Source organism: Scylla paramamosain, chromosome 29 (genome assembly GCF_035594125.1).
Source record: "Scylla paramamosain isolate STU-SP2022 chromosome 29, ASM3559412v1, whole genome shotgun sequence".
Taxonomy (NCBI): domain Eukaryota; kingdom Metazoa; phylum Arthropoda; class Malacostraca; order Decapoda; family Portunidae; genus Scylla; species Scylla paramamosain.
The window spans coordinates 12,801,880-12,819,265 of NC_087179.1; the positions used below are offsets into that span (position 1 = coordinate 12,801,880).

Genomic DNA, 17,386 nt, shown 5'->3' on the forward strand with positions numbered 1-17,386 from the left:
GAAATATGCAGTAGTACAGTCTTACATTCTGAGTATCTGCTTTCATCTTTTTTTTCCTCTTTTCTCTATACCTCCCTCTGAAAAGAAAAAAAACAATGAAACAAAAAATAATATTAATAAACACAATCAAGTTCATTACCTACATTCATTTCATCCTAATCAATAACACTTCCATATTATAACCGGAAAAAAAAGAGAAAAAAGATAACAATAGAGAAAATAAACGAAAAATAATCATAAAAACACCAGCTTCATCTTTCATTAACAAAGCTGATGTACATTTTTTTTTCCTCTTCCTCTTTTCACTGCAATGTGAAAAGTACAGGAGTAATACCCGTATGAATCAGAGGATAATGAGTTATAGCAACGAACTGGGGCATAAATATAGCTCAGGACTGCCGGGCTGGGAAAGGCTGAGAGAGGGATAGAGAGGGAGAGGCGCCGAAGGAAAGGAAGAGGTGGAGGGAGAGGGAGAGAGGGAAGAGGAGAAGGGAGAGGAGGTTGGCTATATGGCTGGCTGTATTGGGGTAGCCTCGCTCTCACACGCTAAAATAAGACTCTCTCTTTCTCTCTCTCTCTCTCTCTCTCTCTCTCTCTCTCTCTCTCTCTCTCTCTCTCTCTCTCTCTCTCATTCGTACAGCATTTGGCGATTTACAGGCAGAAGTAGCGCCCCTTTCTATGTATTTCCAAATGTTCCACAGGTTTCTATTTCTACTTTTTTTTTTCAAGAGGCTCTAATGAAAGCTGTCTAGTTTTTCAGGGGTGTTTATATATATATATATATATATATATATATATATATATATATATATATATATATATATATATATATATATATATATATATATATATATATATATATATATATATATATATATATATATATATATATATATATAATTCCAGAGATAGTTTGACGCAGATTCCACACTATGAGAATAGGAAATATAAAAAAAAAAAAACAGAAAATCCAACTTATTTATTTATTTATTTATTTTTTTTTGTGGCGTTTGCAAACTAAAAAATAATTCTCTCTCTCTCTCTCTCTCTCTCTCTCTCTCTCTCTCTCTCTCTCTCTCTCTCTCTCTCTCTCTCTCTCTCTCTCTCTCTCTCTCTCTCTCTCGAAAACTCATTTTGCGCCTCACCTCCACTACATACAAAAGACATAAGTTGAAGTTACACGAGTTTTTTAAGGGAGTTTTTTTTTCTGGTTCTGGCGACAAATTTACAAGATTTCTACGTTATTAACAGGAAAAACACTCTTGAGAGACCGGCTAATCATCTCTGAGGCCTTTGAAAATAGTCGTGGTGAGAGAGCAAAACGTTTCTGAATAATGGCCCATCTCTCTCTCTCTCTCTCTCTCTCTCTCTCTCTCTCTCTCTCTCTCTCTCTCTCTCTCTCTCTCTCTCTCTCTCTTTGTTTCGGCGACCTACGTGTCTGTGCGTCAGTGTTTTCGTCTCTATAGCACGGGGATGTTTTTATTGACGTCTGCACATAGAGAGTCATCCAGTGTTCTGAACGAAAAGAAAGACGGAAAGAAAAGTGAAGTTATTTTACTTACTTCCTTATTTATTTACTTGTTCATTTACTTATTGACGTCTGTAGAGTCACCCCGTGTTCTGAAGAAAAAAAAATGAAAGCAGGAACGAAAGAAAAAGTTAGGTTGCTTTACGAATCTATTTACTTATTCATTTATTTTTGTGCCTTTTAATGCCCTCTGAGTCTCCCACACTCGTTAATTAATGGTTAAGCTTCTCATAAGGAATGTTTTACCTAATCATAGGCATAATTAATCGGGTTATCATTGATCTTTTTCTTTTTTTTTTTACCCTAATAATGCAATTTTTTTTATCAAACTCACTGTGATTTTTTAAAACGCTCTTGAAAGCCTCATGATTAACCTCCACTCGAGTTTGTTTATATTTTTGTCTTTATTCTCTCAAGAGCAACATATTAACTAGTCAAAGAGATAGTTTACTCGTCTTCTTATGTTTATCTTTATCCGGTAATGACACAGAATCCTTGCCAAACTCTCATTGGAATCATGAAAACACTCTTGAAAACCCCAATAACTTTCATTAGAGCTTGCTTATTGCTGTACCTCATAACGAAATTTTTTTTTTAAGATAATTTTGACTCATAGGTGTTTTTTCCTCAGTGATGGCTCAGAATTCTTGCTAAGCTTACACTGGGATCATAAAAACACTCTCATCAACCTAAATGACTTCCAGGAGAGCTAGTTGTCGAAATAGGACGGAATATTCTGCACCATATTCTGTTCTACACCTCCACTACTTTCAAAGGGTTTTAATTGAAGCTGTATGGGTTTTCAAGGAAGTTATTACGGTTCTAGTGACAGATTAACAAGATTTCTACTATATTAGTGAGAGAAACGTGTTATTGCGGTTCTAGTGACAGATTAACAAGATTTCCACCTTATTAAGAAGAGAAGCAGGTGTTATTGCAGTTCTAGTGACAGATTAACAAGATTTCTATATTATTAACAAGAGAAGCAGGTCTTATTGCGGTTCTAGTGACAGATTAACAAGATTTCTATATTATTAAGAAGAGAAGCAGTGTTATTGCGGTTCTAGTGACAGATTAACAAGATTTCTATATTATTAAGAAGAGAAGCAGGTGTTATTGCGGTTCTAGTGACAGATTAAAAGATTTCTATATCATTGACAATAAACATTATTGAGAACCCGGCTGATCATCTCTATAGCCTTTGAAAAGAGTTATGATAAAGTTAGACTGGTTTTCAAGAATGTTTTCACGGTTCTAAGGAGAGATTAACAAGATTTCTGCATTATTATAAGGAGAAACAGTCTTGAGAATCCGTCTAATATTTCTGTGGCACTTGAAAATAGTCGTGGTGAGAGAGCAAAGTGTTTCTGAATACGGCAACATGGTAGAGGGAAAAGGGAAAACTTGACTGGAAGAAAATGTGGGATGCAAGACAGCGCGCGCGAAATTCAAAGTGGGAGACTAAAGAAACTGACCTCTCCCCCAACCTTCAGAGAGAGAGAGAGAGAGAGAGAGAGAGAGAGAGAGAGAGAGAGAGAGGCCACATAGTAAATTGACTGCCGATTAAATCCATGGAAGAAAATTACTTTGGGGTAGCCAAGTATCGGCCCGCCATAGGAAGCTAATTGGGAACGTCAATAAGCTAATTACGCCATACTGGGCCTCTCTCTCTCTCTCTCTCTCTCTCTCTCTCTCTCTCTCTCTCTCTCTCTCTCTCTCTCTGTTACTTCTTCATCAGGTCAAGGTTTGTTATGCAGTATTGACAAATTATATATATATATATATATATATATATATATATATATATATATATATATATATATATATATATATATATATATATATATATATATATATATATATATATATATATATATATATATATATATATTTTTTTTTTTTTTTTTTTTTTTTTTTTTTTTTTTTTTTTGCGTGTTTGATATCAAGCTGTTTTTTTTTGTGTGTGTGTGTTAATATTTTTTCACATAGTTTACTGAAAGGAGATAAAGAAAAGGAAAAGATGGTTAAAATATATGAAAAATTAACTAATAGAAAGGTCTGTATGAAGAATATAAACAAGAGAGAGAGAGAGAGAGAGAGAGAGAGAGAGAGAGAGAGAGAGAGAGAGAGAGAGAGAGAACGCAATACGTGATATTACGTAGTTCGTATTTTTTCTTTTTTTATTATCATTATTAATTAAGAGGAGATTTAGTCTACAAATGCATTGTATAAAAGAAAAAATAAATAAATAAATAAATATATATATATATATATATATATATATATATATATATATATATATATATATATATATATATATATATATATATATATATATATATATATATATATATATATATATATATATATATATATATATATATATATATATATATATATATATATATATATATATATATATATATATATATATAATTAAAAAAAATAGTTTAGGCCGCGGTTCGCTGTAATTAAAGACTAACATTATTTTCAGTTTGGTATTATGTATTGATAGGCGCAAAATATTTTTGGCATCGGAATGTGCCACAGTTGTAACAAGAAGATTACGATTATTTCAGTTTTTCATTTATTTTATTTATAGATATGTAATTGAAATTTTGGTATTATAAATATGGTATAGAAAATAAAAAAAAAAGTGATAGGAGAAAAATATTTTAGGTTACAAGACGTTGTAATTAGTAGGCTGAGCTTTCTATATTTTTTTTCAGATAAATTAGTGAAGTTTTAGCTTCAGAAATTTAAAATATAACAAAATACAAAGTGATAGGAGCAAAATGTTTTAGGCAGTGTTTATTTTAGCTTGCTAATTTATTTCATATTATAGTTATTTCAGTTTGCTATATTTATTATAGATGAACAACTAAAGTTTTAGACTCTAAAATACAAAACATAAAAAAATACACAAATTGATAGGGGAAAATTTGTTATGCCCGTGGACGTGCCATCAGTTGTAAACAAAGATGGCGCCGCGAGTCCCTGACGAAATTGACGTGTTCACCGCGCCGCACTCCCGCATGAAGGAGTTGGTCAACATCTACACCAGGAAGGTAAAGAGTGTCCAAGGGCATCAGGGCCGGGTGTGGGGCGGGGGCGAGGCGTGACAGAGGCAGGGGGCGGGGTGTGGAGGTGTCCTTGGGACTGGCCATGGCCTGGCAATGTCCCCTGCTACTGATGTAGGGAAGTGTGGTTACTCCTTAGGAATTGGCGCCAAATAATGTTGAAATAACGGTAAATCTTACCAATGACGACTCCTTATTTATTCTAGTGCCCCCCCCCCCTCCAAGACAAGCTGGCTTGGGGCCCCTGGTGGGAAAGCAGGGTGGTAGGTGGGGGAGACCAAGGGAGGGCAACTTTGGAAATTAATGGAAAAATCTAAGGATGAGACTCCATATTTTAGAACTTGAGAAACTTTCTAATCTAACTGGGGACTTTGCCTCTCCTGAACCCCCCTTATGGCCTCTAACCCAACAAGTAGGCTAGTAAAACAAGTAAAATAATGACAACACCACTCAAACAGTCACCATCCTCACCACTCCACTAACATCCATAGGGAGAATACATAAAACAATGACATCACCTCTCAAACACCACCAAATCACACTGAACCAAGCACAAGCACTGGAGGGCAGAACCACGCAACCACAAACCACACAACCGCCAAACCTCCCCGACAGATGAGCTGCGTGGACTTCCGGGACGTGCCGGAGGTGGTGACGCTGCTGCAGGACCTGGACACCACACTGAGGGAATTCAAGTCCCATGAGTCTATTGAGAATATCTTCATCATGGACCAGCTCAAGAACCGCCTCAAGCAGCACCAGATCTCCAACACCGCCGTGTGCGACTGCCACAACGACAACCAGCTGTCTGATGTGCGTGCCTCACCTCCATCACCTCCTTGTCTGGGTTTTTCTTTTCCATTTTTGTTTTTGTTTTTTTTCTGTTGTTGTTTGTTGTTGTATCCACCTTGTCCATTTTTTTCAATTTTTCTATTTTTTGGGGGGTTGGTCTGTGGTGTCTTTTTTTTTTCCATTTTCTTTGTGTTTTTATTGCTGTTTTTCTTGTATCCGTCTCTTGTTTGGTTTGTGCAGTCTGCTTTGCTCTATTTCCTCATTTCCCCGCTGGTATTTTTCTTGTGTCTACCACTTTGTCTGTGCCATGCATTTTGTCCCTTTTTCTCTGTTTTCTACTGCTTTTATTGTATCGGAGTAAGAAGCAGGCAAGGAAATAGGAAGAACCATCTTGGCTTTTAATCTAGTCAGTTTTATCCTGTTTTTCATCCTCCCATTGTTTTTTTTTTTTTATTGTACCAGATTAAGAAGGAAAGAAACTAACAAATGAGCTCTTCAGTATGGTTCATTTCAGTTTTTATGGATGTTTTTCTCTGTTTTAGCCCTTTTCTTTGCTTTCCCTTTGTTGTTTTGTTTGTATTTGAGTAACAAGCAGGAGGGGAAATAACAAACTAGCTTGGCGTTGTGTGTGGTGTGTGCTTTATCCCTTTCCTTCATTTATTTATTGTATAGCGTAGGAAATAAGTAAATCTTCCCCCCATGGCTCACCGTTCCCTTGGTGCTGGGTGTGGGCAGGTGGTGCAGCTGGTGAGGCGCGGCACACAGGTGAGGGAGCGCAGTGTGGGGGAACGCATCACCTTCGGCCTACAGTTGCAGCAGGCATTCCAGGCATTTGTCAACACCTTCCTGCCCCACATGGAGGAGGAGGAGCAGGTTTTCCAGGTGAGGCTCCCCACACACAGCCTGGGTACTGGTGTCTTTTTATTTATTTATTTACTTTTTCCACATAAGAGGAGCACTGGCCAAGGGCAATAAAAAGAGCAAAAAATATGTTAAAAAGGATCATTCGAAATTGGAGAATAAGTGTCTTGAACCTTCCTCTTGGGGACATATGGGAGATTAGAGATTATGGGTGAACTGCAATTATGTACATTTATACTGCTTTCTCCTGTGTCCTCTTCATTTCTCTTCCTGTCTGCATCCCTCCCATCCCTGCTTGTTGACTTTCCTTTTGGTTTTCAAGTATTCATTTCTCCAATTTCTTGTATATGTATCCTCTTCATTTGAGTACTCCTTCCTCCCTCTCCTCCCCTCAGCCAATGCTGGTGGAGTATTTTGAGTATGAGGAGCTGAAGGTGCTGCGGGAGATAGTCCTGAAGGAGCATGAGCTGGCCAAGGAAAGGTGGCATGTGGAGAAGGCACAGGATCTGCAGGAGGGACAGCCGGAGACCCACAGCTCAGTCAAGGACCTGCGGGACCTAGATTGGGACCTCTGCAGTCTGACAGAGGCCCTTGATGGACAGGAGGCTCATGACAGTGAACTCGGCTCTCTTCCCCCTCCTCTTCCCCTCCCACCAGAGCAGCCTCCTCTTCCCCCAGACCACTACCTCACCCAGGACCCCTCCGCTACTAACCCCTGTCCAGACCTGCACTCCCTCCACCCTCAGACATCCTGCCACACACTCCCACATCACACACAGGACCCAGACAGTTATAGCTTGCCTTACCCAGACTGCCAGACTGACCACTACCTCCTGCCAGACTACCAGGACCTCCAGTATCACCAGGACCTCTCATTTGACAGCCAGACTCACCACATTCCATCACAAGGCCACAGTTTGTCATTGTCACCCTGCGCCGCCTCCTCCTCCTCCACTCCCACTCTGCCCACGGATGTGCTGGTGGAGATATTCAGATACCTGGTGCCTCCTGACCTTGGGAGATGTGCTCAGGTGTGCTCTGCGTGGAATAGTGCTGTCTTCTCCCCAACTCTGTGGCCGGCAATCTTCCCTGTGCAATGGGCTCGAGGTGTGTGTGTGTGTGTGTGTGTGTGTGTGTCTTGGCAATTATCTCAGTGCTGTGTGGTCTTATCAAGAACACACAGAGCTAATGTTCTGTTCATAGCTTGTTACTTCAGTTTTGTGCTATGTTCCTCAGTTGGTGGCATGAAGCTTGTAAATGCAGTCCTGCCTTACAGCCATTCAAGTTTTATCTCTTTTATTTACTTGTGAGTATTCATTCAGGTGGTTTTGTAGTACAGTCCTTGGTTCACAGCTCACAAGTTTGATCTCTTACTTCCCATCATTCCAGATTCAAGGCAAGATTTAGATTAGACCTTAGATTAGATGTGTTTTGATGGTTTTGTCTCAGGTGAATAATCCAGTGTTGTTTCTTTCCCTCAAGGCATCTGGGAGTGGCACGATGTGGGGCTGTGTGGGGTGCTGGAGGATGAGGCATTCCAGCAGCAGCAACAGGGTTGTGGCAGCAGGAAGTGGGACGAGGATGCAGATGTGGATGAAACAGAAGAGGGAGAGGAGAGCACCGAGGCAGTGTGGGAGTGCAGGGTGATGGAAAGGTGTGTCTGGTGGTGGTGTTTCTCTGTCACCTTTATGTTATAGTTCTTGTTTTTAATTCATTGTGTTCCTTAAGATTGCTGTCATCTATACTTCTCATTTTCTTGTATGATGAGGCAGAATCCATGTAGCTCTGGTGTAGTGATTGGAGGTACAAAGGCACCCAAAAAATTATATAGGGACATCTGAGGCAGTTCCTGTGTGTCCCTGTCAGGCTCAGTCCCCAGCCAGGGTGCTGCTCATGTCTAGAAATTTATCACATTTCAGTTGATCAGTTGTTTCTGTGATGCTCCTCCAGTGAATTCAGATTAAAGGAAGCTGTATTTTTATGGCATTTTTTGTGTTCTAAACATCCAGTTTGAAGCTGCTTAGAGAGAGAGCATTCCAACAGCCCACCTTCCCACAGCCTGGTGCAGTGGGTGTTGCCAAGGGTGGGAGTAGGTGTCAGCACCATGGTGGTGGATGTAGGGCAGGGCATCACCTCCCGTCTCCTGCACCAAGCCCTCCTCCTGTGCCCCAACCTGACCTTCCTCTCTGCTGCCCATTCATCAGTGGACTCCTACACCTTCAAGGGGTGAGTTTTCATCTCTCACCTTCAGTCTTTCAAGTTCCCATTTGTCTCTGCTTCTGTTATCTAGAGCACAGAAAACCTGCTATGGGTGTTGGACAGATCTAGGCACCCCCTTGATGGCAGGCTGGGTGTGGGTGGCCCCAGTGTGGGGCAGCAGCTTGTGTTGTGGGAAAAGCTTGGTGTGGTTCTAGTACACTGAGATGCCTTACCCCCACCACCCACTGAGCACTGCTTGTTGCCTCACCAGCCACAGTATGAATCATAGTGATCTGGCTTGCTGTGGCTACTTTAAGGAGGAAAACAAATAAAACCTTTCTTGGCTGTCTTCTAAGGCATTCAGCTGCTGCTGCCCTGGGAAACTGTCACAGCCATCCCCTTGTGTGGATTTGGTAGGAACAGTTACAAAATATACCTTGATAGGTAAACAAATGTACCTCTGCATGCCATAGCTGTGAAGGCAGGACACACTTTGGTAGTGTTATGGTGCAGTGGCAGGCATTGTGGCAGTGACCTGCCTTGTCCCCCTGCAGGCTATGGCTTCAAAGTGGCCTGCACAAGCTGCGTCACCTGGACCTCCAGGGGTGTGAGCTGGTGGACGACTCCACCCTGCATAACCTGGCACTGTGTGTGGGCCAAAGCAGCGGCCAGAGCAGCATGGCCCTGCCCACCCAGCCCTACCTGGAGGAGCTGGTGTACGAGGGCGACTGCTGCCGCTGTGGATACTCAGGTCCAGCCTGGCCCAACATGCCCTGCCAGGGGAGGAACAGAAACAACAGGAACCCACAGAGGCCTCTGGGTGTGCACCTGAATTCACCCCATGTAGACATTGAGGAGATCTACTGCCCCCGGGGTCCGGCAGGCTGGGAGGTGATGATGGGGGATAATATGTGCAGGAGTTCCATCCAGTCCTCCCACAGCCGGTCATTGCTGGCGTCCCTCAACCTGTCTGGGTGTTGGCGCATCAAGGACAAGGGGCTGCTGGCACTTGGAGCGGCTGGGGGACTGTTGGGCCTCACCTTCCTGGACGTGAGTGGGTGCTACCAGCTGACAGGACAGGGGCTGGAGGCTGTGGCTCGTGTGTGTCCGGCACTGCCTTCTGAGAAGCTGTGGTACTGCGACGACATCTTGGATGGCCCCTTCCCAACCATGGCCAATGGGTGTGCCAACCTGGCCAACCCAGTGAGGATATGTTGCCGCAGCGGCCAGTAGGACCACCTCAGGCCCTGCCACACACAGCACACCAGGTATGTGCTGTGAAGACTGCCTCCTGTCACACAAACACACCAGTGTTTGGTTGATTTTCACTAAGTAAAGTATGCAAGAAGCCATGATGTAGGTTAGATGTACTGGTAGCAAAATGAGAAAAACTGTCACTACATTTTCAAGAGCTGAAGAAAACTAACTTTTAATTGTGTCTTTCAGCATGTTGCTTGTGGTTCCTGCCGGAACTGCTTGGGGCTGCTTTCTCTCTAGTTTTTGTGAAAATGGGTGAAGGTTCAACCATCACAGTCACTGCTTGGCTACAAGAAAATAAGTCGCAAGGTGTGTGTGGTGTCCCTGTGTTCCTTGGAGCACGGTGTGGCCTAACATCTGCATCATTGCTGGCCGGGCAGGTGGGTGTGCTGGAGGTTGAGGTACAACAGGAGTGATTCATCCCCAGTGTCTGACACGAGGAGCCAAACTTCCATTGCAGCCTGAGTAGTGCAGGGGAACCATTCCATCACCCCATCCACACACCATCCTGCATCACACATCACATCACAGTGTCCAAGTTGCTCTTCACTTTTCATCTTTCATGTGCAGAGAATCCCAAAGTGTTTAATATGCTGAAGAGAGAAAAGAAGTTCCAGGACCTATCAGCAACAGGTGTGTCAGTGACCAGACAGTTCCCACACTGCAGCACCTCAGATACCACACCACTCTTTGTTTACATGGATTGGATGGATCACCACTGCTTCCATCCATCCTCTAATCACCAGTCACGAACATTCTCCTCCAAATTATATTCAGCAACATGTATTTCACAAGTGAGTGATTCTGCCTTACCTGTTTTTTGGTATACATCGAATGTTGCCAAATCACACCAGGCATTCACAATTCCTCAATGCTGTGAAGATGAAACTGAGGCAAGGCTTTCTTAGTAGCACTGGAGTAACACTTACCTGGAAGCAGCAGTGAGTAAGCAGCCTCCCAGCAGTGTCATGTCATTGTGGTGGGTGCTGGTGTGGTCATGGGGTGCTGTAGGGACCATAATGCCATCACACCACAGATTTGTTTGAACACTCCACTATGTAGCTTGTGTTGCCTCCTCCGTCTTTGCACAACCTCCTCCTGGTTGCCTTGCGTTGGAGTGCACCAGGTAGTGAGGAACTCTAGTGAAGCAACAGGTATTGTTAGTCATAACTACCATTAGCTGAGTAGATCAACACATCAGTGCAACAAGACTACCTAATTGACCCTCCATATCCATAGCTTACTGTAAGGTCACCGAGGCACATGTACCACTTCAGGACACCCAGATATTTACCTGCACAAAAATCACACACACACACACACCACAAAATTTTACAATATATTAAAACATTAAAGCTTTATTGTAGTCCATGAAATAAACACACACTTTATGACCATAAAAAACAGCAACCAAAAGATAATCTTAAAAGAAATCCCAAAAATTAAAACACACTGCTTACTTTCCTTGCATTTCTTTACCAAAATAACTAACTTCAAAGAATGAAAAATTCTAAAACATTATGCAATAATTAAACTATCACACACACACACACACACACACACACACACACACACACACACACACACACACACACACACACACACACACACACACACACACACACACACACACACACACACACACACACACACACACACACACACACACACACAGAGGCATGTTCAGCAGTCCCTTGGTAGCCTGGAATCCCTGACTCTTCATATTTATCACTCTTCCAGTAATTCTAGAATAAGACTAGTACCCTCTTCCTGTCTGTCTGTCTACATACCAAGCCGGCAGTCCAATGTGGGGTAGCACAGACAAAGCACCTAAGCACCACACACTCCCTACTGTCTCTAACTTGTAGTAATACTCATACATTATTCTCCCAAGACCATAAGTGTTGATAAGCTTGCAGTGCTTTCCCTGTACATATATTAGGACAGTGTGGGAATCTGGGATAAGTTTCCAGAAACTTTCATATTGTGTACTCCACGTCCCGTCTGATGGTGAGCATCTGTAGCTTAGAGGAAAAGGGAATTGTACCTGCTCAAACTCAAATGTTGGGAAGGTAATATGGTCAGGCCTCCCTTGGTCAGACTGATGTGAGTGCCAAGGCACTGGTTCTGAGTGTTATGAGAGAGAAACCCAACTCAACTTTTTAGAAACTGGATGGTAATGCAGAGTGCCGGTAAGTGTGTGTGTGTGTGTGTGTATGACTGTTGACATTATCTTTGAGCCTCTTTTAGTAAAGTTTTAAAAGAATTCATTTGTTTAGTTTTACGTGGAAAATTAGATGATCATATATTTATCATAAACTTAATGTAAAGATTAAAATCTTGTAATGTGCCAATTCATTTTACTGTAAAGATAATATCATTGATTAAATTTCACTCCTAATGCAATAATTATAAATAACTCAAGTCCAGTCTATCATGGAAACATTTTAGAGTCACCATAGAGTGAGTGGTCGTGGTCCCAGTCAGGCAGAGCACGGGAGTGCTGCATCACCTTGCTGCACTGTGCTGCTCAGGCTGAAAGTCTCTGCTTGAAGGTTTTGTCACAAATGTTGAACTGTTTGGTTGGTTGTGTAGAAGGCTTTGGCTCCTGTGAGCTAGCCGGCATTGTATAAAAACGTCATAGTCATCCCATTGTTGTGTGTGCTAGGTTAAGGCAAGCCATGCTTGGCGTCTGTTAACAATTGGAATGGTGTGACATGTGATCAAATTGTACCTGAGAAACAATGAGGAATATATACAAAACTTTAGAGGAAAAATATTATACTTTGAAATCAGTCCTGTGTTTTGCACTTCAAATTGTCTGCATATTCTCCAGTTAGTCTAGTTTATGTCCCCCCTTGGTGTTGTGACTGCAGCATTATGGCCTGCCAGTCCATGCCATGACATGAAGTGGTGCATGAGCAGCCGTGTTCAGGGTCACCACCTCATCACATCCTCCACAGTAGCCAAGCAGTTCACTGACCCAACACAGCCACAGACACACTGCACCAGCAACACACCCACCACACCCACAGACACACTGCACCAATACCACACCCCACCACAGCCACAGACACACTGCACTAACACCTCAGCCCACCACACTCTCTGACACACTGCACCAACACCACAGCCACCACAGCTACAGACACACTACACCAACACCACAGCCACCACAGCTGCAGACACACTGCACCAACACCACAGCTAATTCTGTCAACTTTTAAATTTGCTTAGTACCATACCTCCCACCAAGTTTCACAGTATCCAAGTTTTATGATTCTCGAGTTTCACATGGTCTTACTGTACACATATTTTTATTTCTTATGTGGCTTCTATACAAAGAGAGATCTTTGAAAAGTCTTCTGTGTCACAAGCCAACCTGAGCATCAGATGAAAGTCATGTGAAGGAGAAGCTTTGTGGCCCTCTGAGGCAGACTGGGCAAGGCAGCAGATTCTCATTAATTATTTCATCCTTGTGTCATACAAACAGGTTTATTGGGTGTTATTTGTTATTTACTTTTACAGTTTTTTATACAGCAAGAAGCTATTTAACATTCATGCAGAAGAACATCTTACATGATCAAAGCTGTCACTCAAGACACTGTTTTTCTAGTGTATATTTTGCACCTTTATGTAATCACCACAGTATGCTTGAGGGACTCACTTACCTTGAATCCAGGCTGGCAGAAATCCCATAGGAGTGGGTTGACTCGAGTTCCTGTATTGACTAAGTAACCTTGTCAGTCTTCACCATTATTTCCTTCTTGGTTATGTGCTGTTCCCCTCCATCACATGTAAACTGTACTATTGGGAAGGCTGCACATGTAAACTGTACTATTGGGAAGACTATGACCTGATATAACAAGTGCATGAAAAAAAATGAAAACAGGTAAACTATTTTGACAGCAATGAGGTGTTAATCTCCAGGTAAAAAAAAAAAAAAAGAAACCCACAAAACACACACACACACACACACACACACACACACACACACACACACACACACACACACACACACACTCACACACTCACACTTTGTGTCTTCATCACTCAGGCTTATACCAGGTTAGAGTTTTCTGCTAAGCACATCTCATATGAGCTGCATCACGGGGTTCAACATGATGCAAACATTACGTCATACGTGTACTTAGGTAGAAAGTGAGAGGCAGTGTTGTTATTTTTACAGTTAACTTCACCTAACTTTTTTACTTTTCTATCTGATATTTTCTTAAGGCTGGAGTGCCTGTCTTATCTTGTAGCATGAAGTAGGATTGTGAAGGTGTGGATGAGGATTAACACTTTCACTGCTATCTGGCCTGTTTCCTTAGTCCTTAACCACTTGGGGACATTTCTTCTACTTCTTCACCCAACTCCTAACATTATACTGGCTACAAACTGAAAAATCATCTTTTTTTATCCCCTTCTTTCTTGTAAATGCTTCTAGAGATTTCACTGCTTGCTTTCAGTGCTGTGAAACATTGCATGTTGCAGTGAAAGAACTAATAAGATTTTGCAGCTGTTTGGGATCTAGACCTTGCATGCCTCTGCTTCACATAAATTCTGCCACCCCCCCATCCCCCTTTCTCCCTGAACCCCTGGTGCTTAGTGGGTCACCTTGATGGTCTTGCTTCATGAGGTCTTCTGTCAGGGTCCAGGAATCACACACACAACATAGCAAAACATTATTCCAGAGATAGTAGTTTGTAATGGCTGGCACATTTTCTCAAATTAAGATGTCCACATAAGTGGAAAAATTACATGGCCCTCTCTGAAATTATTGTGCCCCTATTGCAGAGAGAGAGAGTGCTTGAGCAATGAAGTGGCAGGTATAAGGAAGGCTTGCTGAGAGGCACCCAGAACTGGCCACTTCCACACTCACTTTTCTGCCAGTGTGGAGATCTGATTTCATTTGCAGATTTTGCAAACACAAATGTCCTTGCAAACTTTTCCTGGTTTTTATAGTAAAAGCTGCCAATACTATTGTATAAAACATATTTTACTATAAACATGTATTTTATATGCAGATATGTTCACATTTCTATTTGTAGAATGGCAGGTCTTGAGGAGTTTGCAGATTTGTGGATGCAGAAAGTCTTGTTTTAGTTTGTGGAAGTAAATTTTGGTTTACAGTGACCATATGTGATTGGTGAGCAGCAGTGAGCAGCTCAGTAGTCTTGGTGCTTGGTGGGGTTATTCTTTGCTGTAGTCTCTAGTATGATTTGCCTCTCAGCACACTTGTCATACACTGAAGCACTCACATCTCAACTTCCTCACAGCCTTCACATGATGCCCAAGGTGTTCATGGAGGTATTCACTTTATATTGCAACATGTGGAATAACTTAGTTTGCTTTCTCGATGCATAGTATTAATCATTGAATTTATATATTCCCAAGATTGTAATAGAGGCTAGTCATGTTGGCTTGGAGTCTGTGTTGTACTCTCCCTTGCTGCTGTAATGATTGAATTATCTCAGCCAAATGCAAATCAGGATTCAGTTCCAGATTGTATTTTTAATGTGTGTGTGTGTGTGTGCAGGAAAATGTTCGTATTTGGAGTTCATTCTCAATTGATCTTTTATCACAGCTTTTGTCTTTATAATGCTTTCTGTATGTGAAGTGTTCCTTCACTAACTTTTTTTTTTTATAATGTCTTTTCTTCTTGTCAGTGAAACATAAGCTTTGGGACACTTGACAGGCATGCTTGTGTATCTGCCAACAGACCTACAGCAGATCATAAACTTTATGAAGACAGATATTTATGTAGCATTTATATAACCATCCTTGTCTTTGAAACTCCAGGATTTCCTTGTCAGTGAGGGAAAAGTTCTCACCACAGAAGAAACTGTGGTGGTGTCTTGAGCTGTGTGGCATTGATTTGTTTTCCTAAATTTTCAATAAGGTGACAATGGAACTTTCTTATGGTCTTCACTATTAGTGTTTGGCAAGATTTTAGCATCCATTGGTCATCAGATGTGTGGTCCCTTTGAGCTAAATACTTTGCAACATGCTGACCACTTGGTGCAGCAATGGACAAGGGTGATCAAGAAGCAGGCCTTTTAACATCATGGAAGGAAAGATTCAGCAACTGTACTGTGCTGCTTCCTGACAGCTGGTGTGCCACCCTACTGATGGCACTGCTGGGTCACACTTACCAGTCCATGTAACATCACTTGGCCACGTGTAATATTTTGGACGCCAGATGTTTAGATAAGTTTGTGTTTCCTTGCATTCCAAAGCATTTAATGACAATGCAATCTCTCCAAATTTCATTAAAATTAAAATTTCAATTAAGATCCATTTCCTTGATTTCAGTGATGTAACTGATGCTTTGAGTTAAAAGTAATTGTATTTACTTCAGTTACTTGGTCATTTGTCAAGCACATCAGATCATACCATGTGAACCGTCTGGGCATGAGTGATGGAATGGTGCATCACGTGATCCTCCTCTTGGTGCTGTATTGATAAGCATGTGCAAGGGTTCCTAATGCTATTATAGTTTGTGTTGTTCATGCATTTTATAGTTTAAGGTTTTGTTGTGCTTGTTGCGCCACACAACTACTCTCCAGGAGGATACAGGTTGGCAATGACACCCACCATGTTTTCACTTTAATATTCTTTGTGGAATTTCATGACAAAATGTTGTAAAGATTGATACTCTTTGTTGAATTTCATGACAAAATGATGTAAAGATTGATACTGTGGAATTTCATGACAAAATGTTGTAAAGATTGCCTACATTGTATGTCATGTACACTGTTGCATAGAGGTGAAACTTTGAGTCATTGAATTGCATTAGGATCTTGAACAAAGTCCTAACCAAAAGTACACATGTAGTTTTGGTTGACAGATTATGTTGACGATGATGAAAAGGTGTTACATAGCATTGCTCACCCGGTCCATTAACTTTTAGCCACAAAGTCTGGGTTGTCTAATGTTTGTGTCATGGCTGCCACTGAGCTTACAGACATGCTAGTTCACCCTTGTTGGATGGTGTGTCCACTGTGTCTGCTGTGTTACACCTTAAAGAGATGACTACAGGTAATTGTCCAAAACCAGTTGCTGCAGCTATGTGAGACACCACTTAGAAAAGCATCACCAGGATAGACTGGTATTCTGAGATAGATGGTATACAGACAGCATTGTCAGGGTTGTGGTAGACTTAACTGATTGAAAAATGGATTATTTCACTTGTTCAAGGGGTTTCTGCAGCAGCAGCCTGACAGCCGATGAGGTTTATCAAGGGTGTATTGCTGCAGCACAAAGCCTTGCACTGATTGATGCAGGGAGAGGGCTGGCAACAGGCTTGCCTCCTCTCCTTAAAATTCATGAGATGCATCAACTGGTGAAGCAGGAGGGGGTACCACTGCAGTTATCTAGCACTGTTTTTTTTCACCACTGCATTATTAAATTTGTGATTTGTGATTTCATTGATAAATTTCTGTGTGTGTTTTATTTAATTTGTCAGTTGTTAAAATTGTAAGTCAGATGACAATCTGATGACTTGTGTCCCTTTGAGAGAAGTCTTGAACCAGACAAACCATTTGCCAGTGGTCCTGGACAGTGCAGCTGCACTGACCAACAGGGCTCTTCTGGTTTGGTCAACCCCTTTGAGGAATTGCTCCTGGAGGGAACCCGCTGTTAGAGAGTGACAGAAGAGTAGTGGTAA

At 41.7% G+C, this 17,386-nt stretch overlaps 1 protein-coding gene across 1 annotated transcript; it reads left to right on the forward strand.

The window, feature by feature from the left end:
• Positions 1-4,485: 4,485 nt before the first annotated feature.
• LOC135115337 (F-box/LRR-repeat protein 5-like) lies at positions 4,486-17,159 on the forward strand. Its single transcript, XM_064031980.1, has 8 exons — positions 4,486-4,596; positions 5,224-5,421; positions 6,136-6,282; positions 6,657-7,368; positions 7,744-7,915; positions 8,320-8,487; positions 9,015-9,728; positions 9,907-17,159. The coding sequence occupies exons 1-7, from the start codon at positions 4,510-4,512 to the stop codon at positions 9,691-9,693; spliced, it is 2,163 nt and encodes a 720-aa protein (XP_063888050.1). The 5' UTR covers positions 4,486-4,509; the 3' UTR covers positions 9,694-9,728; positions 9,907-17,159.
• The last annotated feature ends 227 nt before the right edge of the window (positions 17,160-17,386 follow it).

Excerpts from the sequence above, each read along its gene's own strand:
- LOC135115337 (XM_064031980.1), top strand. The coding sequence starts at position 4,510 with ATGGCGCCGCGAGTCCCTGACGAAATTGACGTGTTCACCGCGCCGCAC. Across the intron at positions 4,597-5,223 it reads TCAACATCTACACCAGGAAG|ATGAGCTGCGTGGACTTCCG; the intron begins GTAAAGAGTGTC and ends CCTCCCCGACAG. Across the intron at positions 6,283-6,656 it reads AGGAGGAGCAGGTTTTCCAG|CCAATGCTGGTGGAGTATTT; the intron begins GTGAGGCTCCCC and ends TCCTCCCCTCAG.